Source organism: Podarcis tiliguerta (genome assembly GCF_965153285.1).
Source record: "Podarcis tiliguerta genome assembly, chromosome: 13".
In the NCBI taxonomy this organism is placed as follows: Eukaryota; Metazoa; Chordata; class Lepidosauria; order Squamata; family Lacertidae; genus Podarcis; species Podarcis tiliguerta.
In genome coordinates this window covers 36,398,988-36,423,551 of record NC_139546.1, presented here as the reverse complement: position 1 = coordinate 36,423,551, position 24,564 = coordinate 36,398,988, and the positions used below count along the sequence as shown (strand labels likewise).

General features: G+C 47.6%; 2 protein-coding genes and 1 long non-coding RNA gene across 8 annotated transcripts; 1 reads left to right on the top strand and 2 right to left on the bottom strand.

The window, feature by feature from the left end:
* Positions 1 to 2,056: 2,056 nt before the first annotated feature.
* Positions 2,057 to 20,038, bottom strand: RASIP1 (Ras interacting protein 1). Of its 3 annotated transcripts, none has more exons than XM_083409197.1 (12): positions 19,934 to 20,038; positions 15,391 to 15,543; positions 12,918 to 13,498; positions 11,602 to 11,963; positions 9,512 to 10,159; positions 8,947 to 8,984; positions 7,413 to 7,564; positions 6,528 to 6,643; positions 6,181 to 6,424; positions 5,082 to 5,257; positions 3,512 to 3,659; positions 2,057 to 2,669 (listed from the first exon to the last, which is right to left on the bottom strand). In XM_083409197.1, exons 2-12 carry the CDS (start codon positions 15,522 to 15,524, stop codon positions 2,470 to 2,472), a joined length of 2,799 nt encoding a protein of 932 aa, XP_083265323.1. In that variant the 5' UTR covers positions 15,525 to 15,543; positions 19,934 to 20,038; the 3' UTR covers positions 2,057 to 2,469. The 3 variants fall into 3 exon arrangements, with proteins under 3 accessions (XP_083265323.1, XP_083265322.1, XP_083265324.1); XM_083409196.1 differs by lacking the exon at positions 19,934 to 20,038 and adding an exon at positions 18,150 to 18,930; XM_083409198.1 differs by lacking the exon at positions 19,934 to 20,038 and adding an exon at positions 18,150 to 18,930 and having other exon boundaries at positions 6,181 to 6,421.
* Positions 14,298 to 19,662, top strand: LOC310662371. Of its 3 annotated transcripts, none has more exons than XR_014504270.1 (4): positions 14,298 to 15,126; positions 15,691 to 15,896; positions 17,871 to 17,949; positions 19,597 to 19,656. It is a non-coding gene; the product is annotated as an uncharacterized lncRNA (long non-coding RNA). The 3 variants fall into 3 exon arrangements; XR_014504271.1 differs by lacking the exon at positions 19,597 to 19,656 and adding an exon at positions 18,921 to 19,004; XR_014504269.1 differs by lacking the exon at positions 17,871 to 17,949 and having other exon boundaries at positions 19,597 to 19,662.
* A 115-nt stretch (positions 20,039 to 20,153) lies between the features above and the next one.
* On the bottom strand, positions 20,154 to 23,923 carry COX6B2 (cytochrome c oxidase subunit 6B2). Of its 2 annotated transcripts, none has more exons than XM_083409225.1 (4): positions 23,712 to 23,923; positions 22,570 to 22,713; positions 20,903 to 21,003; positions 20,154 to 20,414 (listed from the first exon to the last, which is right to left on the bottom strand). In XM_083409225.1, exons 2-4 carry the CDS (start codon positions 22,709 to 22,711, stop codon positions 20,361 to 20,363), a joined length of 297 nt encoding a protein of 98 aa, XP_083265351.1. In that variant the 5' UTR covers positions 22,712 to 22,713; positions 23,712 to 23,923; the 3' UTR covers positions 20,154 to 20,360. The 2 variants fall into 2 exon arrangements, with proteins under 2 accessions (XP_083265351.1, XP_083265352.1); XM_083409226.1 differs by lacking the exon at positions 23,712 to 23,923 and adding an exon at positions 23,609 to 23,656.
* Between the last annotated feature and the right edge of the window lie 641 nt (positions 23,924 to 24,564).

The following is a 24,564-nucleotide window of genomic DNA, read 5'->3' as shown; positions in this document are numbered from 1 at the left end:
TTCCAGATCTGAGGCCTCCTGGCTCTGAAAATAAGCCCCTGGTTTTGTTTACACGACAGGGAGCTTCCGTGCTGGAAACAGAAATGACCATCCTGTGCAATTCCAGGTAGCCCTAAATGCAAACTGGGCAGGCCTCTGTGTCGCTGCACAGAGACTGGCGATCGAAACAGGGGTCCTCTCATCATCGAGCCCGACACTGCAAAAGACCCAGAGTGACTGAGGTGCTCGGCTCGCTGGGTCCCCTTTGCCCTTTCCCTGCGGCTGCTGTCGGGCCACAGAGAGCGTTTCTTCACACAACAGGTGTCACCTGTTGCCAGCCGTCAGGGGCCCGCGCTGGATTTCACTGACGCGGCGGATCAGGTTCTGACCAGGGTATTTAAAGTCAGACATGCTCCCTGTCCTGCCCCCCTACTTTGTGCCCTGCCCCTTGGCACCACCCTTGGGCCCACCTTCCTCTGGAGCCCAACCAGCTTTGGAGTTGGAGCGAAAGGTCATGCGTGTGTGCATGTGTGCACACACACACACCAAGGGGAAAATGTGCAGATGTGTGCCCAAACTTCACTGTGATTGGTATGTACATGAGGGGACGAGCATATGGGGGAGGGGGTGAATGGATGATCAACACTGACCCCTCCTGGTTTTATGTGGAAAAGGACACCCTGATGGGGAATGCAAAAGCACAGAGCTGGGAAAGTGAGTGAAGCAGACAGAGAGGACAACGGGGTATTGTGGCATACATGCATGCACCTGTGTGCAAAAGGGAGAAATAAAAAAGTATGTTTGCTATAATAGATTTCTACAGGACGTATAGCCATATGTCTCAGAAAACATTTTGTATGAGCGTACGTTCAAATATCCGAGTGAAAAGGCATGCAGATAACGAAGAGCACACTCTGCTTTTCTCGTTAAGGATTAACACAAGCCCTGGCCCAGTTCTTTCTTCCTCCCTGTGCATTTTAATGAGAAACCTGGTGATTTACAGCCTTAGGTGCCCTTCAGGGCGACATAGGTGTATTCTTTCCCTTCTGGTGTCTGTAGCGCCACATGAATGACTCCTGCAAGTTGGAAATAGCAAGGAAGCAGATTTTGGCTGGACATTAGAGCTGCTTATCAGTGGTGCAGGCTGCCTCAGATGGTGGTGGGCTCTTCTTCAGCTGAGGTATTGAAACAGAGACTGGGCGGCTGTTCCTGCAAAGGCTTCCTTGGTTACATCATTCCCAGTGGATTGTGCATTAAGCAAGGATGATCTCTAAGAACCCTTGCAGCCCTTTCAGGATTTTATGCGTATCACATCCTGAGCGATACCCTCCAGCCTCCCCAAGGACCGGGCTGTATGTGTGTGCCAGTCTCCCAATATTGCTGCATTTGGCAGTCGGACAGTACAGGGAAAGAGGCCTCATGATTCAGAGCTGAAACACCCCATGTATGTCTGCTGAATTGGCTGCTCTTTCCCCTGCCCTTCTCTCCACACCGGCCACTGCCGCGTCTCAGGTGAATGGCTCTGGATTCTTACACCTTGGCAGTGATATCCTCAGATCACTCCAAAACCAGACCCTGGTACGATTCCTTTGCTGGGAGCTGCATATGGTGTGGGTGGCTGGCTGGGTGGACGGGGTGAGCTCATAGGTCTTTCCCAGGCTCAGATTTCAGAGATTAATTCCAGGAGCAGCCGTGGACCTGACGCCACCGACAAAGATAGCACTTGTGGCCTGGGACAATGGGAAAGAGGCACGTCCCAAAGACAGCGAGGCCTGTGTGGAGAAGACACCAAAGAACATCTCTTCTTCCACTCCCTACAACCTAGTGTTTCACATGCAGACACACACACACAATCAAAACCAGACAAATATACGCCTACAAGGAGTCCTGTAACCAAGACTCTCTCCTCCTTGCACTCCTAATATCCTCCCGTCCTGCAACACTGTGCAACTCCCCATTTATGCATGTTCAAGGCACACGTCACTGTGCATACATCCATTGTCTCCCGAGACAGATGGATGTCAACTGGATCTTTTTTTATGGGAGCTTCCCATCACATCAAAATATCTGTCCAATGTTTTTGTCACAAGTTAATAATTTTATTGCATTGGAGGAAAAAGCACTACATAGCTTTTGCTATAAACAATATATGCTTTTCACAGGGCCAAAAAGTAACAGCGAAGTTTGGGTCAGGGAGAAGCTTTGATCTCTCGAAGAAGCTTTGATCTCTCAGAGAAGTTTCCGGGCTTCTGGTCCTTGAGATCAGTGTCTGCCGCCAGGTTCCGGCAGTGGGTACGAGGCTGCAACTGAAAGCCTGAGATGTCACAATGACCTTTGACCTTCAGGACAATCCTGTATTCAGACAAGCAATAACTGGTTTGGATGATTCCACCCTTCCGAAATCAGTTTGGGGTTTCCGTCTGTCCACTGGTAAGGGTTTCCAGGGGTTCAGGAGCCATTTGATCATTATGGTGGTGTGTGCCCTGCTTCTCATTGGCTGGGATCCAGCCCGTACACTGCCCTTTGGTTGGCTGGAAGAGATTCGCGCTCCAGCTCCCAGAGGAAACGTCGCAGGCGTGTGAGTTGGCGATGGAGGGTGTCATCTGACACGGGCTCTGAGAGGCGCAAGCGGAAACCGTCACATGGAAGGATCAGGGGCGGGTGGTCTGTGAAACTCTCAAATATGTCACCTGTGGGAAGACAAGGCATTTCTAAAACAACAGGTGTGCTCAAGCTGCTCTCGAGGCTGCTGCACCCAGAGGATTAGCTGGAAATTTCTGTGCCCTGCGTAGATTTAAAAATGTGAGGCCCACCCTGTCTGTCTCACACCCGTCTCCCCGCTCCCAGCTGCTCCTTGGGCAACTGTACCAGTAGCTCTACTCTAAATGACGCATGGATCACACCCTCTGGATAAGAGGTAGGGACAGAAATTGCTGCAGTTTGTGTGACCGTTTGTGGTCAGGTGTGGAAATGAGGCAAGCAAATGTGAGAAGCATTTGTTGTTCTTGTCTTTTTACTCCGCAGATGATACATAATTAATGACGTGCCCCCTTCCCCCGGGCTTCCTGGTGTTTCCTTTGCACTGAAATGGTGTGGAATTGTATATTAATTATGTCATTAAAATTAAGGACATTAAATTTGGCCATAACAGACAGAGATGAAAAACATATTTTTTTGGCAGAAGCTGAACTGCAGCAGAAACAAAGCAGTGCTGATTGTCACAGATACCAGTCCAAACAAAAATAGCACTGCCTTCATACATTCCTGGTAAGAGACAATAGGAGAAACTGCTAATAACATGAGATGTGAAATGCTTTCACATTCCAATTTCCACATTTTGAGGGCAGAAAGAGGGATAGCAGGGGATGGGCGTTTGGTGTAGGATGTGGCAGGTCACCAACGTGGAGTTAATGCAATGATGGGGAAAACTTCACTTGCTGAATTTCTGCCTGATGAGGGCACAGAAATCCTGCCAGAGGTGGTGAGAGTTGAGCCCTGTGTGGGTCAAAAACAAAGCATCTCCTTGACTTACTATGTGCAATCTCGTCTCTTTCCTTTTCAGGTGGGCTCCAGCATTCAGGAGACACTCGCCCAGGTCCCAACTGGTAATTTGTGAGCACGTGCTGGAGCTGAGCCGGGGTCAGTGCCGGATAGTCATTTCTCAGGCGAGACCAGGATGTCTGTGTGCAGCAGGGAAAAGAGAGGTTAGCAATAAACCCTGGAAGAAAAAGACCCACGAAACACCCGTTCTTCCTTAGCGGCTGCCATGTTTGGCTAGCTCTTTCTCTATGCCAACTGCAGCATTTACCTTAATAGGGGCAGAAACTAGACTTGATAAATCATGTGATAATTGACATATTAAAAGAATAACATTTCCTTATGAATGAAAAAATAGCCCTGGGAGAAGAAACAAACTTCCTTTGTATAGCCTTGCTGCATAGCAGGCGCCATCTTAGGAGAAGCATGCCTTTCTATGTGTAGGAGGGGAAGGAGCAGGATTTTTTTTCAGCCGAAACTTCCCAGAACTCAGTTCTGCACCTCTCAGGTGGGCACCATAGCCATTCTAAGAGAAAGAGGGAGGTGTTCATGGTGAGTTCTGGCACCTTTTTTTCTAGAAAAACAGCACTGGGCAGGAGGATGTCTCTTCTAAGATGGCAGCTGCCACCTGCAGTTTTGACAAGCACACACATTTTTAAAGAAAAATCAAGATGTTGGCTGCTTAACGAGAAAAGCCTTCCCTTTTTCAGTCAAGAGATTTTAATTAAATTGATCTAAGCAGTTTATTGGCAAAACGCTTTCCAAGTGTTAGCAGGAAGATACAGAAAGGCCACTTCATTGACACCATGCCTAGCTATAAGGCACAACCATCCACCCTATAGCTTTTACCCCTGTGACAGTGGTAAACCAACTCAATCCCAGACCGGAGTTTGCCCCAAGAAGATACAGGGTAGGAAGGCGCTTACAGAGCCAATGAATCCAGATTGGCGCATACAAACATGACTACTATTCTGCAACAAGATATGTGGGATTCTGCAACTTGCATATTTTATGCAAATTAGTATATTTGCATGTTGTTAAGGGTGGGTTTTTTACATGAAGTATTTGACCTCTGTCAGATATAAGGAGGCATCAGCAGCAGGGTTGGCAACATAGCCAACACATTTGTACAAATGTCATGCTTCTGAGATGACTGCATCTATTTCCATAGGGACTAGAAATTTTTTTTAAAGGGAAACTGAGAACCTCAAGGTACTGTTTTCTGAGCCCAACAGGAAAACCTGCACTGGTGTGAACTTGCAGAAACCTGCACCTGGGTCGATTAAATCAGGCTTCCTTATTCCTACACAAAGCAAGGAGGGTGGGTGCTTCAAAAAGTTATTCATTTTTAATAGTCTCTCCTGCACACTCTTATCTTAAAGAAACAGGCCATAAAAGAGGAAAGGGGGAGAAATGAAGCTTCCCTCCTCTGTGCCTTCAGCCACCTGTTCCCAGATAAAAACGGTGACACCTAGTATTTGTGGTATGTGTGCGTGTGATTCTGATGCCCAAGAGTTGAGCCGCTGCCACCCTAACCCTCAAGCCCCAAGAAGGGGAACAATCACCTGAAGCAAGCTGGTTTTGGGCACACACAGTAAGTTGGCCGTGGTGCTGAGCTTGCGGAAGAATTCAGTTGCAATGTCCCCCAGGCCCACCCCTTGTAGCCAGTCCAGCACCAGGTCCAGGTTGGTTCGGATCTGCACTGCCTTGGCCCACTGGAATAAGGACTGGTGGGAATAGCCTGGAAAAAGGGGAAAGCATGTTAAGAACATAGAGCCTGGGTGATCCTTCCTTGGCAAACCGTCTTGGGATCCCCCCCTGCCCATCCCCCTCTGTTCTGCAAATGCTGAATGAGGGAGCCACCGCCCCAAGCCAGCCTGCTTGTTTCCTGTCCTGCTTGGGGGCAGCCCTGAACTCTGGGACAGGCAGGAAACAGCCTGTTTCCACCAGAGACCAGGACAGAAAATAGGAGGAAACAGGAGAGGGAGGAGGGAGAGTTGTGAGGGGATTTGTTCTTCTCACTAGAAGAGAAGTTTCAGGCATTCTCCCTGGGCATTTTTGCAATGTGAATAGTGAAACCTCTCCTGTTTGGAATGCTCACTCAAAAAAAGAAAGAAAAAGAAATAAAAGAGCTGTCTCTCCTACTTCTTTGCTTTCTCAAAATGTAACTTACAAGTGATTTATGCCTCACTGTGAAAACATTCTCAGATCTAGCATGTATTATAACTCACTGCCTTGATCCACACACACCCTGTGTCTCACAGGATTGTTCTTGATTCTCAGAAGACCCAGGGTCCTAGTCTGTCGCACACTATCACTATTATTCTGTTTGGCTCCTCCACACACTCAAGAATCGCTTTCATGCAACCTGTTTCACAGTGCATTCATCCTGAGCTATGTGCAGGGAAGCTGTGAGACAATGTGAGGCTAGGCGGCATTAAGGCACAAGATGAGCCTGCTGGCTCAGACCAACAGACCCGTCTAGTCCAGCATCCTTTTCTCACAGTGGCCAACCAGACGCCCATAGTAAACCCACAAGCAGGACCCGTGCAAATGGGAGCAATGGGAGGGCATCCTCTAGTGCCCTGCTCATTCACAAAACGGGCTATTGAGCCTTTCTTCTAGTTCCCACCCTGAGAAGCCAGGAGCTCATTCTAGGCTCACCTCTCTCCATGAGAGTGTTAAAGAGCGAGGCATTGGAGAAGAAAAAGAGATATCCAAAGGTCTGCGAGACAAGGTCAGGGTGCAGGTCACAGTCACGGGTCAACTCGAGCGTGGCCTGGTAGATGGCCAGGGTCCCCTGGATTCCTTCTGGCATGCTGCTGAGCTCCGGCACGTGGGACAGGTCAGCTGTGGCCGTGAAGGGGTTACTGTCTAGCAAGGCAGGAAGAGCCGAGTAGAGAGTCTGCTGGGTGAGGAAAGGGATGAGAAACACAGGCTACTACAAAGGGTGGGTGGGAAGAGAAGGGGAGGCGGGGGGGGGCTTTACCGTCAAGAGTTTGCTCACCCACCTTAGTGAGGTAGTACACAGACTGCTGAAATGTGGACATGATGACTTCGTCCAAGACCGCCATTGCCTCATCACACGTCTCCAGGTCACTGGAGAGCAATGCATTGTGGGAAGCTCCTGCAGAGATGGGGGAAGAGAGCGAGTCTCAGGGTGTAGCTACATCACAGGAAAGCAAACTGGTTGCCGACTCATTTGCTCCCCAATGGGAACTGTAGCGCTGTAGTGCATCTTTACTGCAGCTTTCTCAGCATCCTCCTCAAACTGTAATTCCCAGGATTCTCTGGGGGAGGCCTTGGTAAACTGGCATAATGCATTATTCATCTGGTAACAGTGTGTAGAGTGTCTTGAGAGTTCTGTGATATGTCCCTCACATAAGGCTCCACCACAAAGCTTATGCAGAGGTTGGGTTATGTCCTGTCTTTTGGTTGGTTTGTGGGGAGATTTTGTGACAATGAGCATCCATCCTGATTTGTTTGTGGGGTGTTTCCACGTGTTCCCAGTGATTATTTGTTCCTCCTGATACTTTTTAATGCATTTCCCTGTCACTTTAATAACTGTGAAAAATTTGTTCAATGTGCATTCCTTATGCTAGCACGACAAGAGTGCTTCAGTCCATCTGAACTGGATTTTCTGTTATGTGCTTGAATCTCTCCTGTAAAATACTGACCGTCTGGAGGCACCCACAGAAAGCATAAGCTCCCTTGCTATTTGAACCCTTCCCCTTTCTGGAAAACCCAAACAGCTCTCAGCCATCAAGTTCTGACCCTCAGGATCTTCCTTTATCTGTCTCTTCTTGGCCCTCTGTTCTGATGTATGTCCTAGAGAACCAACAGCTACCCTTCCACTCTCCTCTGACCCCAGGGAATGTTCAGGATTCTTGGCTCACCCTCCAAGTCCAGGTCCTTCTCAATGTCCAGGACTCTTTTCTGCACGAGGCTGAGCAGCTCCATCGCGTTGGCCATCCAGAGCATCAGGGGGCGCAAGTCAGCAGCCACTTCCTCGATGCTGAGATTTCCCAATTCTCCTTTGTCCTGCTGGCTGCAGGGATCAGACAGCGCAAGGGGGATTAGCACACTGCCGAATGACAGGAGGGTGCTCTCACCTGCTGCCCAGAGGCAGCTGACTCTTGGCTGGGGCATTAAAACAACAGCTGGGCTGACTACTTGGAATTCAATCCATTCCACAAATTTTCAGAGTTCACACTGAGTTCAGGATTTCTTGACATATGTGAACTTTGCTTCCAAGGGACTTAGGTCTTCATTACTTGTGGATTTGCCTTCCACATTTGCAATGTCGCTATTGTGCTGGCTATATTATCAAGGAGGACTTATCTATGGACCTTTCTGGATGCATTACAGTTGTTACTCATTTCTGCAATGAGTACAAATTGCCTTCCCACAACTGAACTACCGCAATGGAGATGTTGCATTTTCACAGCACCCTTGACTGAACTATCTTTTTTGCAACACAGAAAATGCAGTTTGTCCCCAATTATAGTGTGCTTCTTCCTCTCCAGAAGTGGAGCATACATGTGCCGTTTGTTTGTTTTAATGGTGAAAATAGTACTGATATTCTCCTTCAGAAAATCTGCCTCTTCCTGCCACCCCATATCAGTTATGCCCCCTCCTCCATCAAGTTATCATGCTATTGATTTTGAAATGGTATTTGCAGAACGATCTATCACACAAAGGCCAAAATTAAAGTCTTTGCATAGAAGTGGATGGAAGGAGCTGACACATGCAAATATATTGGGAGGTATAATAATAATAATAATAATAATAATAATAATAATAATAATAATAATAATAATATAATTTATTTATACCCCGCCCATCTGGCTGAGTTTCCCCAGCCACTCTGGGCGGCTTCCAATCAAGTGTTAAAAGGAATACAACATTAAATATTAAAAACTTCCCTAAACAGGGAAGTAACAGGTAGTAACGTATACAAGAGTGGGAAGTGTTAAAGCTGCAGAAGGCTGGAAGGAACTTCAGTTGCTAGTCACCTAACTGATATTTGTCTCTTTATGTCAAAAGTACGGTAACTTATTTGCTAGACCACTACATCAAATAAAGCAGAGCAAACTGAAGCTTAGAAAAGTCTGTAGCTCCCTCGGGGACAGACTTTGAAAATGCCCATTGTGCTGTTTGCTGTAGAGGCATAACTCTACCCCTGCACCTTTATGGTGAAAGCCCCAAGTCCCTGGCATCAACCCCAACCCCAATACCAGAATGTGTCCATGAGGACTGCATTCAGACGTGGCAACTTCAAGAATTCATCCTAGGAAACAATTTAACAGTTTGATAAAAACTAGGATCAACTGCTCAGATGCTAAGTATAGCACCTCCCAAACATCTTGCGAGATGCGGAACAGCACCTTCCGGAAGCCAAATATGAGACATACTTTAGCTCTTACTTACTTTTCCGGCTGTCTATCTCCAATCTCTTTTATCTTCTCCTGGGAAGAAGGATATGAAAAAATAAAATGAATTATGGAGGTTTGGAACCCAACACAGAGTAGCCTCGAGCCCTTTCCATGCCTGAAAGCCAAATTGAAAGAAGTCCATGGAAAACAGGTACTGAAGGAACTGATGGGGAAAATCTATTTCCTTTCATTACATTTACAACTTCCTCTTAGGAACTCAGTGTTTCCTACATGCTCTCTCATACCAGCTCCAATTCTGCTTAGCTAGAACTACTTTAGTTGCCTTCAGGGAGAGCTTAAGGGCCAGAAGGATCCATGTTTTTACCCCAAACCATAAGAACCAGCTTCTCGCTGCCACCGCCGTTTCTTAGTGAAAGCGAAAATGCTCCAAATGCTGGATTCCTTCCATGCCATGCCTGATTATCAACTGCATCTTAATAGCTACATACACAGACCTACATAAAGGGCATCAGAACTGGATATGGAGGTGGAGGGAATACAAGGGAAGGATGTCAAAGAGGCAGGCGCAAAGGTCATGAACCAAACTGCGAGTCACTTACCCAAACAGCCTCCTTGACCAGCTGAGCGATTCTGGCTATCAACCTGGGGAGGTGTCCTGGCTCCAGCTCCCGGGCGGCGTGTTCCAGGCAGAGCCCAAAGAGGAAGGCAGGGCCCAACCTGCAGTTTGGCGCCTCCTGCAGCCTCACAATCTCAGCCAAGAGGGCCTCCTGCTCCTGGGGCCGGTAGCGTAGCTGAGGTTCTCGGCTCTTGAGGTAGGCCCGGAAAGCTTCCTGGCGCTCCTGCAGGGAACGGCCGCAGGCCTGGCACGCCAAGGCCCCCACCAACCCTGGGGACACCCAGGCCTTGGGCAGCCAGGCCGGCGGCCCAGCTGCAGCTCGCGGGTCCTTGTACATGAAGAGGAAGTGCTGCCCCATTCCCAGCAAGTCTCCGGGAGCCAGCTCCACCTGGCGATGGAGTGGGGCACCGTTGTGGGTTATCAACGCTCCCCGGAAGGGCCGCACCATGGCTGAGCCCCGGGGCTGGCTGGGGTCTGCGGGCGGCACCGAAGACACAACACAGCAGTGGCGCGGGAGGATGTCTGGGGCGCTCAGGAACGTGTCCACATAGTTGGATTGGTCTGGAGCCGGGCAGCGCTCAGGGCGGCCGAAAATGTGTCGGCGGCGTGTCATCACGTGGATTACAAACTCCTGTTGGTGAAAGAGAGAGAAGGGAATAGAGCAACACAGGAAGAAAGCATCAGTCACAGCAGTTGCTATTCCTGCTAGTGGCCCTGAGTTACCCCAAGTGCATGTGTTGGGCCAGTGGGACACTTGGTCAAAACATTGACCTTTTAGGCCAGGGGTGGGAAACCTTTTCAGTCCCTTCCTTAGGGGTGGGCCCATACCAGTGGTGGGTGGAGCCAGAGGCAAAAGGGATGGAGCAACAGATGCAACAGAAACAAATAAAGATGAGGGTTTGGAGAGGTAAGAGATCCACTGTGGGCTCATTCACACTTCCTTTTAAACACAGGTCTGGGATTTCCAGGTCTGTGCCTGAGCAGGTTTCCCCAGAAAAACCTGCATTTTACCACTGAATCCGAGGAAAACCCACTTGCTGTTTGCTCCAATTCAGCGGTAAATTGGTAAATTCAGCTGAAAAGGAAGTGAGGATGAGCCCTAAGTCACCACAAAAGAGGTTTTTATACTGGTGGCTCAGCTGTGGCTCACAAGGAAGAAGAAGGCTTCCCACCCACCCCCACGTAAATGTACGGGAAATCTTGCTCCCTTTCTTCTAAGAAGTTGCCTGAACTAAGCTTGAAGAAATTCAGTGGATCATCTTAACTTCACTCAGGCTTGGGTTACACCTGTTTGCCTTTCCCTGTGGCCTGACACTGAAGTGTCCTGCTTGGGTCATTCATTCCTGTTTGCTCCACAGGCCTCCAGGTGGACACGTCTGTCAATTTCAGTTTATCCCAGTTTCTTTTCTTTCTTTCTTTTTTGCATTCTTAAGTTCAGCTCTACACATTTCTGCAATAGTTTGTGATTTTTTAAAAAAACCTTCACAAAAATTGTCAACATTTGAGTGCACGTTTCTCCTTATATGCACAATTTCCATACGCAATTTCCCATGAGATACACAATTTCACCAGAATTTTTGCCAAATATAATGCATTTTTATTTTTATTAATTTTTTACTAATACATGCTTTTTTAATACTTTCCCTTTATAGACACATGCCTGTACACATTATTTGGCTAAAGAACTGCATCACAAAATTCAGACAAGTGCAAATTTTGAAGGACAGCTGTGTTTCAGTTTACATGTGGTTTCAGAAAGTGTGAATCTGTTAAGTCTGCAATCAGATCCAAAGTGGATTGAATTTCTCCCCTACCCCTAGGCAGATCCCTCTTTATTTAATTCTGCTCTCTTTTCCTGACAATATAGAATAATAGAGAGGGCAAGAGTGGCTGATAGGGGTGGGGGTGAGGACAACCAACCTTCCTTCAGCAGAAGTTTCTAGTATTTTCCAACTCTATGTTGACATGGAACCTGAAGGACCCTGAATCCCACAGTCACTCAGCTTCATCAAAACCATAGAGTTGGAAAAGATTAGAACTGCCTCAATTTTCCAGGCAGGAAAGTGGACCTACCTGCTTTTCATTGTAGCCCAACAACTGTAGGAAATAGGGGTGCTCTGTTGGTGGTTGTATGAGGCACTGGGAGAGCTGCTCCAAGTTGGCCACATCCATGGCCTCTGCTTCAGATGCTGGAGGAGCCGATGTGCCCTCGGCCCCCTCCGCTGCCTTCAGTCGTGACTCCTCGGCCGCTTCCTGTGGTTCCCCAACCGCCATGCTCAGCACTCCTTTGCGGTCCCTGCGGCGTTTTGTGCTGAGATTCATCTCGCTGATGCTGCGACGGAGGGAAAGGTTGTCCGCCCTCTCTTTGGGGGCCACATGGCCTCCTGAGGCGGCCCGAGAACGGCGAGATTGCTGCCGACGGGCCTGGGAGATACCTACAAGAGGCAGGGAGAGAAGGCAGACAGACAAATCTAATCTATGTGAACAGTCATGCAAAATAAAAACAATACCCGTACCTATAGCTGCTGGTAGTCACAGGACTATGTTTTCATTCCACAGTCCAGGTAACAACCTAACCTATATATTTTGAAAATTCTCCCAAGTTGGGGGCCCATGGAAGGGAAGGAGTACTGGGAAATATCCAAGCAGTTTTGGGGGGAAATAATTTTCTCACACTTCCCCTTTGATATATTTGTATACAAGGAGCTGGAATTCTTTCTCCTATTCAATTAGTTAAGGACTTTTGCTCCATTTACATGTATGGAATGTGTGAAAGGGGACTACATTAGTCTGTAACCCCTGGAATTCGGTTTCTCCTTGCAGCTGCCTGTGTGCCCACATTCCAATATAAATAAAATTGTTCTTGTAAAAAATGTAATGTGTGAGTACTTAGGAATCCAATGTATGCAATGTATGTTTGTTTATTGGAAAATCATAAATAAAACTTAAAGAGAGAGAGAGCACTGTTACTTAGCCCCCAGTATCTGGTACTAAGAGAGGTATACTGCCCTTGAATATACAGCTCTCAGCACTAATGGCCATTAATCAATCTTTCCTCCATGCATTGGCCTCAACCTTTTTAGAAGCCAACTAAATTAAAGACCATCGCCACATCATATTGTGGCAAAACAAATTCCACATGCTAATTAAGCACTTGACAATGAAGTTGATTAGCCTCTTTGCAGCAGCAAAGCTTTTTGATCTCTTCCTGACAAATCATAAGTTCTAGAAACCTAACTGGATGGTAAATGAAATGAATGAAAGCCAAGCTTCTAAAGAACTTGAAAACACCATGAAACCCTAGAGCAGAATTGAGACCTAGGACCCAGAAGAGCATCTATTGACAGTTCCCTGGAAGCCTCACCCACTACCAACAACCCCGCACATACCAGACCCATCGCCATCTTCGCCTTCTGCCATCCTCTCCACATCACATCGTCGGCGGATCTCAAAACGGCGTGTGCAGCCGGTCTTGGGTTTCCACACATCCTGCAGCACGAGCGGGCGTTCAGAATCGCCTACTGCACGGAGATACTGGGCCTGCCAGGAGCCATCTGTGCCATGGACGTTGCCAACCACGTCACATAAGACATACGCATCTTCGGCATTGGCCTGCGCCACGCCGTAGCGCTCAAGCGCTTCCTGCACCAGCTGCCGGGCAGTGGAGCGTGCTGTGGCCAGCACACTCTTGTAGTTGGCACCTGTGGAGATGTCGCCTCCGTAGATTTTCAGGATCCCTGGCACTTCTCCCTGCGACGGGGGCTCAACTCGATCTTCGGGCAGTGGATCAATGAGATCGGCCAGTTTCTTCTCACTGGCCCAGCGACCTCTTCCTCCGCTGGTGGGCACGCCGGTCCCACCCCGCTGGAAGAGCGCTGAAATCCTCTTGTGTCGACTGGCCTTATTCTTGGTGGCCGGGCGCATCTCCACAGGCTCACTTCCACGGCTGGCTGTATCCGAGGATGTCGATCTGTGAGGAGGGTAGACAGACTCAAAGAGACAGCAAGGGTGGCACCACAATGACAGGATGATGCAGCAGCCAAGCTGCTGGGTTCAGAGGTGGGAGATGTACCATAACAAACTTGCTCTGCCTCAAAGCTTGTTGGGCAAGTCATAAGAATATAAGAAGAGCCTGCTGGATCAAGCCAATGGGTCTTCAAGTTCAGCATCCTGTTCTTACAGTAGCCACTAAGACACCTATGAGAAACCCTGAAGCCCGCCCCAAGTACAAGAGCATTCTCCCCTCCACCCCCTTGGTTTCCAGCAAAGCCATCTCTCCCCTTAAACAAGTCACCATCTCTCTGGCATATAGTCAGAAATTTTATGGACAGGTAGCCTTGGAGGACGGCAGGAAAGTTTCACAGGGATAAGGTGAGTTAAATTATGATGTGACCCGATCAAGCAGAATCATAAATAGTGATGGGCCCAAATGCCCTCCCCAACTGTGTCACTGCAAGGCTAGGAAGGAACATTTCAGTAATTTGGCAAAAAGGAGCCAAGTATAGGGCAAACCTACTAGAGGCTTAGTACTCCAGGTTGCTGGTACATGCCTCCTCCCCCCCCATATATTCACCAGCTTCATGATGACATCATATATTAGTTGTCATCATGAAGCCAAATAAAAGTGAGGGCAATTCTTCTTGCCCTCACTCTGGAGTTTGGTGGGTTAAAAGAAAATGGTGACCACCAGCAGCTGAAGTTCCTGGAAGTGTGATCACTGCTGCTACCAGGATCAGGAAATGACTGGTGCCAAAACAAAGGTGAAGGGGGACAGTTTAGCAATACTTAGGGTTGCCATATTTCAAAAAGTTACATTCCTGACACCTGCAAACTTGTTGAGCTTTTTTTTTAGAAACCCACCAAAATTGATTTTAAGCTTTTTGAGCTATTTCCACTCCTGCCATACATACGATTCGGCAAAATTCCCCCGATGGCACTTTTACACCTGAAAATCAGGACATGTCAGGAATTTTTCTGACGTAAGGCAAGCCTAGCAATACTTTTCTTCACTTCTGAGTAAAAAAGTTATGAGAAGTTCTTGTTCAATTCTGATTGCAAATTAGTTTTTGTCTGTTTTGCTCATTTTACCCCATGCCCCGGAGAATGTTCGTTCATTGCAGTCCCCATTTCATTAGCACCGATCACACGTTTGTGTTCTGCTGTGTGCTTTGCCTACTAAAATATTCCATATGATTTCTGAATGGATTAACTTTGAATTAATTCCCCACCCTCCTGTAACGTAGCCCTGGCACCCCACCGCATAGTGGTGGTTCAGAGCACATGATGCTTCCCTGAATGCTGCATAACCAGGCAAAGGCTACAGTACACAACTTAGTCTGAGGTGAGAGCCAGTGGTAGCATGGAATGCACAGCTGCTCATTGCCAATTACTGCTAAGGATTGCAATTATGCAAATAGATGTGAGGACCGGAATGGTGTGATGTCGGAAAGGCACGGAAGTCCACATACACAGACCACCCTGCTATAGTTTTCTTCTCTGTAATTCCTGAGAGGTGATTTATCATGGATGGACCAGTCCCAGGGCTGTGAATCTTCTTAACAGTTGCACTATTTCATGGTGCCTCTTTTGCCTGAATGAGTAAGTGTTTTAGGCAGACCGACAACAGAATGGCCTATGTACTAACAGTGAACTCATTCTCTGAGTACCTATTCATATGTAGCCAAAATGGCACCATCCGTGTTGGAGGAGGAGGCATCAGCAGGCTTGTGGAATCTTTAAGGTTTGCAAAAATACAAAGAAATCTTAACTGAATAAACCCTAAAGAGAGGGGGACAGGGACAGGGGAGCAAAACAACAAGGTCCGTTAACAGTCTAGCTGGGCCCCACAAGGCAGTCACTTACTTGACAGACCCCACACTAGGCCACCTGCGTCCCAGCTTGGCAAAATGTTTCTTTGGGGAGTTGATCCAAAGGCCAACAGGAAAGTGAAGCTTCCCAAAGCGGGGGTTCCCGTCTTTCCGCTCATCCGAGAACATGGTCACAGGGACCTAGAGCCTTTGACAGGTGAATATGCAGGGGGGGGGGGGAGAGAGAAAGGCATAAAATAAGCAGACCCGTGCATCCTGTCCATCTACAACATTTGTTACAAGAAACATCTGAACATTTCAGCTTTAATTGATTGTATTTTCTTTAAAAACACAGAGACAACCCCAAACAGCATGCTTCTTCTAGGCTTTATTTCCAAGTGCCCTGAATCTGGGGGAGAGGAAAACAAAATTTCTATGCACCACCACTGAGCCAAAGGAGGAGATGACAGCATGGATCATCAGTGATCTGCAATATGGAATTTCAACTGGCCAGAGCACATCACGTGATAAGGTCCAACACCTATAAAAGCTTCCAGTCTGGTTGGTTCTTTGGTTTGAGCAACAAGCTTGGTGGTATCCTGTGCCACAGACTTCCTCCTTCTCTACCTTTCTCTTACCTGGCCACACCAAGCCTTGTTTTAACTTGCTCCCTGGATATCACTAAGGCCTGCCAGACCATATTGTAGAGTCCTAGAATTGTAGCGTTGGAAGGGAACACAAGGGTCATCTAGTCCAACCCCCTGCAATACAGGAATGTTTTGCCCAATGTTGGGCGCAAACCCAAAACCCTGGGATTAAAAGTCTCATGCTCTACCAACTGAACTATTTTTGAGGAGAGAGAGCCTAAGGGAACAGGGAACAGTTTTAGAGCAGCCAAAATTTAAACACGGTTAGCCTAAAATTATATAAGGGTGTAATCTGAACCTTGGGGCCAGGGGCATAGGAAGGGGGGAGTGGTGGGGGTGGACAGCCCTGGGTGCCCTCACTGAGGAGGGTGACATTCGGCGCGCCACCTGCCTGCAATTCCCAAGCCTACCCCGAGCCATCAGGTAAGGGGGGAGCTGCGCCGCTTTGCCACCAGCACTCCCCCATTCCCCCTTCGTTTTGACAGCTTGGGGTGGCTTGGGAGTCGCGGGTGGGTGGCGCGCCGAATGTCTGCCATGGGAGGCTCACTCCACCCCGGCTGCATGGCACATGCGCCGCTCTGGGCACCCGAGCGGCTATTCCGCACCTGGGAGGGCACCCTCCATGCCACGCCCCCCTCGGGAGCGCGCCCACCCTGGGCAGTGCAGGCATATGCTCCGCCGCTGCTTGGGGGGGGCCACTGCCACATTAACAGCCCTATAGTTCATGTCAGCTGAGGCAGAAGGTGGGGAGCAGGCAAGCAGAGAGGACCTTGCTTCCCAAGGAAGGCGGAGAGCTTTAAAAGCTATTTTTGCATTGAGTTTTCCCAGTATAAAAAGAGGTTTTAAGATTTCCACCTTGCTTGCATTTAATTTGAGGGATTTCAGCTAGTGGCCTTCAATTGTATATGCTTGAAATTGTGCAAGTTAAATGCACTTAAGATGCAATCAAACTGTATAATTTTCTTTTATTTTAATGTTATGCTTTTGATTGGCTGTTTTCTCATGGCACTGTAAGATGCTGTGAATATAACATACAGAAGAAGCAAACTAATGAATAAAGTCCATATATAAAATCCATGTATATTTGCACAGACAACACTCAGCTCAGTCCTGGTGCCTTGCACTCCTCTTTCACACCAGGCACTCTCCTTGCCTAAACCCTATGAGAGATCTAGATTAATTTCCCAGAGAACACACACTGCTCACTTTGCTTCATGGGGAGAGCTGCCTGGTGGAGTTCAAATCCAGATCAAAGTGGCAGCAGAGGCACCAGGCCTGTACTTCCACTCTGGCCACGAGGGGTGAGTCAGACGCCCTGAATCAAACAGTTACGTCAACAGGAAAAGCAGAAAAAATGAGTTGAGGGGGTTAGGATAAGCTTGAAGCCACACCTCATAAAGGTACCCCCTAAGCTACTGGGTTGTTAGGAGATGGGACACAATGAAGGAAAGCAATAAACACATCAGCCCATAGCCCATTCCCACCCTACCTCCTGCTCTGCCATCGTAATCAGTAGGTTCCTCTCCAAAATACTGAGTACTAATTCTTTAACTTTTTAGAATTCTGGTGTCTGACTTCTTTTCGCCTCCCCATAAGAAAACCCATGAGTTCTGGCTCTCTTCACCTCTAACTGTAACCAAGGACAACACAAACTCTTCTTTGGTGCCTGGGGGGAAAAACCTAAATGGTGTTCCACTCCTCTACTCCCACCCCATCTATCCAACAAATAATCCAACATCTGCTGCTTTATAAAGGTACATCTAAATCTGCCCCTCCAATCAGAATGCTTCACCCTGCCTAATGTTAGGGCCGGAGCGGACTGTAAACTTGCACATCTCGCAGAGAACCGAAGCATCTTAAGTTCTGTGTCCTTTCTCCATGCTATCAGGAGCTTTCTAGAGGCAGTAAGAAAGAGAAGGCAGGAAGGCCTGAACACTTTATATTCTGAAATAGAATCTATCAAGCAGGTAAATCAGAAGCAAGGAGCCAGGAGTCCTGGGTTCCCTGAGAGGAAGTTTTGGGCATAAGAAGTCCAAAGACAGATCTCTTTGGGTTCTCTTTGCATGAGATTCAATGGGCAGAGGAGGAAATGGGTTCAGCACACATTTTCCCACCTGTTTAATGTCCTTCCCCAGTTTTGAGTTCTGTAGCTTTGCTGCATGTTTACCTGTTCCACAGAGTGTCCCCAGGTGCTGCAGTCTCCCACTGTCACCCACTCTCACGCATCCAGCAGGCCAGGCTGCATCTTCCACTGGGGTATGGTGGCCACTCTCAGCTCTGGCGTTCCTGAGTGTGCTGTGTGTGACTTAAGTCCAGCGATGACTGCGCACGGATTTCCCGTGCCTCTGGTCATTCACACACAGGAGGTGGGGCAGGAAAGAGAGGTGGGGGGGGCAGGAAACTGACTGGGAAGCAGGGCCTCTCCCAAGAACCGGGGAGGGCGCAGGAGCAGGGAGTGGGGCAGACAGGCTAATAAGACATCTGAACTAGCAGGAGCAGGAAGCCCCAGGCTGTTAAACAGAGGTGGGGAGGGGATAGATTTAGAAAATCAGAAGTTGGGGTGTGCGGTTTTTGACATTTGATGGCTTTGCTGTCATCAAACAATGAGGCCTACAGGCAGAATCATTTGGCCTTGAGGGAAGCTATGTGAAAAGCCTGCATAGTCTGGCTCCTCAGAGCTGGTTGTATTCCTCCACTACCATGTGCAGGATTCAGCTTTGTGGCATGCTGCTAAGGTTGCCAACATTTTAACCAGCCACTGTAGTTGTGCCTATGCTATGAAGATATGTGCAGATTGGCAAGATTCTCGAAGCGATTTACAAAAACTGTAAAACTGAATGCAAGAAATGCAATAGTAAAGATCAAAATAGGGTAGATACCTTGGGGGACAGCCTTAGGGACAGCCTAGTGAAGCCTTCCCTAACCTGTTGCCTTCCAGATGTTTTGAACTACCACTCCCATGATGGCTAGTGTGTATAGGAGGAGTTGGGAAGGCCCTCCCTACGTTGTTGGACTCAGATTTCCATCAGGCCCAGCCAACATGGCCAAAGAACAGATATTATAGGAGTCATAGACATCAGGAGCCATATGCTCCAGTTAGATCCCCACTATTCAGGAAAAGCAAAAGCAATTGCAATTGCAAGCTAAGGAAAAACGGTGTGTTGTCTGCACTCAGTCTATATGCATGCTATCATAGGCGTGTGAATGTTGTGGGCAGTATTCTTGGCTCAGATGTGGCATATGGGTGGGAGAATTTGGCACAGTATTTGGCAGGGGCCAGGGCATGAGTGCTGCCAACCCTCTGGACGCTGCACGTGCATAAATACATTTCCCACACCTGTTTCCTTAGTCATTATTCTGGGCGGAGATTTGCTTCCCCTTTGCCACACTCCCCTTCATATGCACTTTCGCCCACCCGTTTCGGCTGTTTTACAGGGTGTGTGTAGCTTTCCCCCGACCCCGATCCTTTTTTTCAGCTGGGACTTGGGGTGTGTGCTTGCACAGTACATGAGCCTACATTTCCCCTACACCCTTTTCCCTGGTCCTGTAGGCTTGGGTGTGGGCAAGGGAGTGGGTGTTTATGACCTGACTTCACACCTTCCATTTGTTTCCAGTGTATGTTGGGTGTGCCTTTCGTATGTGCTCGCAGGACCTTGGCTTCCGGCAAATTGCTGATCTAGGTAATATTTGAGTCACTCCTGCGCTCCATGATATTGTGATTCTTCAAGCCTCTTGCGTCTCACATGGTCAGATGACAAGAAGTACTGACCAGTTTACTTATATTCTTCATTTTAAAAGACACAGCAGTGTGTGGGTGGGTGGAATTCAGACCATGTCACTGGAGGGGGATTTAATCCTAATAATTTCTTACTAGATCTGCTCCCCACCCACCAAATTAAAAGCACCTCAATCTCCCTGAAGCTGTTGTTTGACCTGTTCGGGAAAACTTACCTGTACAGATTTGAATGAAAATTAAATGTACCAATTTTCTGTGGCTTTTATGTTCAGGGTTCACAGAGGGAGATGATTGCAGAAACGCTCAGCAGTTTCAAAAGCCACCTCAGGATAATGGAAAAGGTCTAAACAATATTGGATGGAGATAAATCAAACATTCATGCATAAGAATGAAGGAGGGGGTGAAATAGGAAAGAAAATGACCTGAACACTGTCATTTATAGGAACAAATTTATTGAGAATGATTATTCCCTCAGCTTGTTTTGAATGAACATTTTATGTTGTTTTCCCCTTCTTTAAACCTACCAAAATAACCTTAACTCAGTGTCACATCTGCTGAGGTAACTAACAGCTTGACCAAGTTATTTCAGATGGTCTGGAAGAACATCTGCTGTGGGTCCATAAGGCAAGGGGAGGTTGAAGTTTATATCCTACCAGCAAAGGTTCCCTGTGCACGCTCACCATCCCAGCGTTGTATCTGAAGGGAGGGAAATAGAAAGGAGGTTGCGGAAGCTTAGTCAACAGCCCCAGACACTGTGGTACTTAGGGCAAAATAAATCAAGTTATATCTTCCCACAGTAATGAATAATATAATTAACGTTATCACAATTTTCAGTTCTCAAACAGTTCTCAAATCTCCCACCTGAGGGAGAAATATTGTGATCAAGAGCCTGTATACTTTGCTGTATTTTTAAAGTTTTAATTCTAGAATAATCTGATTAGGCCAGGGATGGGAATGTTGTTAGGGTGACTTTTTAATCAGGCAAGTTGTCATCCCCCTCCCCAAGGTCAAAATTTGGTTCAAGGTACAAAATAAGCCCCATTTCATTCCCAAAACGTTAAAGAGCATTTTAAAGCAAAAAACGAAAGGAAACCATATCTGTTGTTTCAACTCCATGTTGGTTACAACTTCATTGACATTGTCAAAAAGAAAGAGTGCAGCTGACTTGATGCTTTTTTACTTACCCAGGAAACAGGACACAGGGATTTAAAGACCCTGTGGTACCATTCACACACCTTGATGTCCTTGCCGTTGGCTTTTACGGTCTTCACACAGCGGTAATAATCTGCAAGAAAGGAAAAAGAAGCAACATGTCAACTTCTAAAGTGTCACCACTTCTGTTTCTGCACTGGTGGACATTTAATGTCTGCTTAACTTCCATATCATCTGTAGCTTTGTACCAGCAAGCAGGAGTCACCCTCTCTGTAATGATAAAAAGTTCCTCTAGCCAATAAGATATCTCAGTCTGAACCTACCAACAGGACACACTGAAGCAGAAGAGCACATGGCTCCTCTTGACTTTGGCTCCAGGGACATTAACAGTACAACCCTATGCATGTCTAGTCAGAAAAAGTAAGCCCTATTGAGCTCAATGGGAGTGTGAAAGATCTAGTGGAGGGGGCTTTTGCTTACTGGCAGACCCACGCATCCTTTCACTAGGGTGAAATCCCAAACTCTCCAGGAGGTGCTGGTGAGCTAAAGTGGAATATAGAGTTTCATTTAAAAGACAGAGTGTTACTTCCAGATGGGGAGAATTTTGACTTTTTGGTTTATGTATCAGAATGTCATTTAAAGCAGCATTTGGTTAAAAAAAGGGATCCTCCTGATACCCAAGACAGTTTCTTTGTTTGCCATTTTCACAGGCATTTCCCCCAGCTGTCTTGTTATCTGAGCAACAGAGTCAAAACTTTCTTAGCAATGAGTCTTTATTACTTCTGTGTATAATACACCACACTACTAAAGCTATAGGTAAAGGTAAAGGTACCCCTGCCCGTACGGGCCAGTCTTGACAGACTCTAGGGTTGTGCGCCCATCTCACTTAAGAGGCCGGGGGCAGTGCTGTCCAGAGACACTTCCGGGTCATGTGGCCAGCGTGACAAAGCCGCATCTGGCGAGCCAGCACAGCACACAGAAACGCCGTTTACCTTCCCGGCAGTAAGCGGTCCCTATTTATCTACTTGCACCCGGAGGTGCTTTCGAACTGCTAGGTTGGCAGGCGCTGGGACCGAGCAACGGGAGCGCACCCCGCCGCGTGGATTCAAACCGCCAACCTTTCAATTGGCAAGCCCTAGGCGCTGAGGCTTTTACCCACAGCGCCACCCGCGTCCCCACACTAAAGCTATGCTATATGAATAATAACAACAATAAATCTGTAGAGCAGGGGTCAGCAAACCTTTTCCACAAGGGGCCGGTCCACTGTCCCTCAGACCTTGGGGGGGGGGGGGGAATCGGACTATATTGGGGGGGGGGTGAACGAATTTCTATGCCCCACAAATAACCCAGAGATGCATTTTAAATAAAAGCACACATTCTACTCATGTAAAAACACCAGGCAGGCCCCACAAGTAACCCAGAGATGCATTTTAAATAAAATAGCACATTCTACTCATGTAAAAACACACTGATTCCCGGACTGTCCGAGATTGAGAAGGCGATTGGGCCAGATCCGGCCCCTGGGCCTTAGGTTGCCTACCCATGCTGTAGAGGTTAGGAAGGGCATCTAAGCATATATACGATGAAAAGCCTCTGACAAATAAAATATATCTTATCAGCCTGCCCCTCCCGAATATCTCAAAAGTACCATGCATGAAAAATTTTGCCCAATGCAGCCATATCCCTCTCTTTTACCCACCCAGGTAGTTCTGGTAGCAGTTCTTGGTCTGGTTGGTGTTTGGAAAGCGTGGGTCAAATGGGGCTGTGAGATAGTCACCCTGTTTTTTCTTCAGTTGGTTGATCTCTTCTACTGATGGTGCAGCAGCTGAAAAGGTCTGCATTTCTGAGAGGGGGGAAGATGAGAGACTCAAGTAACCTGCAACACTGCCTATCATCAGAGCAGACAGCCACCCCAGCTCTCAGCTAAATCCTAGAGAACTTAAGAGTTCTGGTCAGAAATAGCTTTTAATTCCCAGTTCCTTTGCTCTAAAGCAGGGTTGCCATATTTCAAAAAGTAAAAACCAGGACACCCCAAAGTTGTTGAGCATACTTTTTTTTTACAAAAACGCGATTTTTCGATTGATCCTGGACATCAATTCTGCCTTTGAAATCCCAGTTAATACCTTGGAAAATTCCGACATATGGCTGTCCTATCTAACATTCCCAAGGCGCTGCAAGATTAATACACCTCTGTTTTTCTCTTGGCCTAGTGTTCAACCCAATCCGGCCCATGCTTTAGCCTAGCGGTTCTCATATTCCTTCCAAACTCTTATTCCCCTCTTTGCCACATCTACTCCTCTTCTCTGCTTTAGTCCTTCCTTTCCACAGATGTCATATTACAGTGACTTGTCATGGGCCTCTTAACTCTTAGCTGTTGCCACCAGAGGTGTACCTAGGCTCCCTTGGCAAGGAGTTGTATCGGTGCCCCCCACCCCGACCCTTGCACTCCTCCGCTAAGGTGCCTAGAATAGCCTGTGCACCTCAACCCGCCGCCCAAAGCAGAATCACAGACTTGTGGTATTGGAAGGGACCACGAGGCTCATCTAGTCCAACCCCCTGCAATGCAGGAATCTTTCACCTGGCATGGGGTGAAAGACACACTCTGGGACCAGGCCAAAGGCCCTTTTAGTCCAGCATCCTTTTGTCACAGTGGCCAACCGGATGTGTCCACATGCAGGACCTGAATACAATAGTACTCTTTCATTCACAATCCCCTCACAATCCTGCTCCGTCCTCACTGGTGATTCCTAGGGCCTGGTATTCATAGGCATCCTGCCCCCCAACAGCATGGACAGGGCCCTAAAGCCTCTCTGCCAACCAAAGCGCTGAAGGAAAACCAACCCTGGGATTATGGGTTGTATGGCAGCTGCAAACTGGCAAGGTTTTCTAGAGGACTGAGGTAGTGGTTTCGTTCCGATTTTTCTCTCCCCCAACCCCCTGCATGGAGTAGCAGCCCAAGAAATTTCCAGAAGGCGCTGAAGGGAAAGCCTTTCAGCCAATCAAATGGCAGATACCCTCCTCCTGGCACAACTGACGGTGGGTTGGGAATAACTGCCACGGAATCTTCTGGAAGGGGTGCAAAGGGAAGAATGGACAGTGGTGTGTCTTAGGGCAAAATGTTCCCACCTCTGCCAGAGGAAAGAGGCCACTGTTCAATCCTGTATTTTCACACACACTCACACACAATCTGAAGAAAAAAATGAGGTGGAATCTTCCTGATTCAAATTAGAGAATAGAAGTCTGTCCATGCCGCCTCCCCACACCCCCTTTTTATGACTCCCAATGATGGATGTTGCCAAATTTGGAGAGGGGTTTTTTTTTTAAGAGGAGGGGGGATGTAACTGTAGTGAATTTGGTGTTTGCATAAATGTATGCCATGTCCTTTCCCTTGAGGGTGCAAATGTCCCCAAAAGAAAGCAAAGCAGACGCAAGAGTTAGGCACAAAGCAAATATGTTTATTATTCAGCTGAACAGATCTAACGTGCGGCTCACACCAGAAAGGCAGGGTAGACAACTTGCATCCACCAGGACCGTTCCTTAAACAGATACTCCTACAGCCTTTGCTCTTCTGTTGTCAGCTATAAGTGGAATTGCAATTGGCTTTCCACACTCCCAGTAGTCCAGCATTTTTGCCTTGGCCAGAAGGCCCCACTGCCAACAACAACAATAACAACAACAATTATTTATACCCCGC

What these genes read in the sequence shown, in the direction of transcription:
- COX6B2 (XM_083409225.1), bottom strand. Translation starts at nt 22,711, where the DNA reads ATGCAGACCTTTTCAGCTGCTGCACCATCAGTAGAAGAGATCAACCAA. An exon ending in CTGCTACCAGAACTACCTGG is followed by an intron (nt 21,004 to 22,569) that starts GTGGGTAAAAGA and finishes CCTTTCTTGCAG; the next exon opens with ATTATTACCGCTGTGTGAAG. An exon ending in CCCTGTGTCCTGTTTCCTGG is followed by an intron (nt 20,415 to 20,902) that starts GTAAGTAAAAAA and finishes CCCTCCCTTCAG; the next exon opens with ATACAACGCTGGGATGGTGA.
- RASIP1 (XM_083409197.1), bottom strand. Translation starts at nt 15,524, where the DNA reads ATGTTCTCGGATGAGCGGAAAGACGGGAACCCCCGCTTTGGGAAGCTT. An exon ending in CGAAGATGGCGATGGGTCTG is followed by an intron (nt 11,964 to 12,917) that starts GTATGTGCGGGG and finishes TGCCTCTTGTAG; the next exon opens with GTATCTCCCAGGCCCGTCGG. An exon ending in GAAGGACCTGGACTTGGAGG is followed by an intron (nt 6,644 to 7,412) that starts GTGAGCCAAGAA and finishes CCATCTCTGCAG; the next exon opens with GAGCTTCCCACAATGCATTG.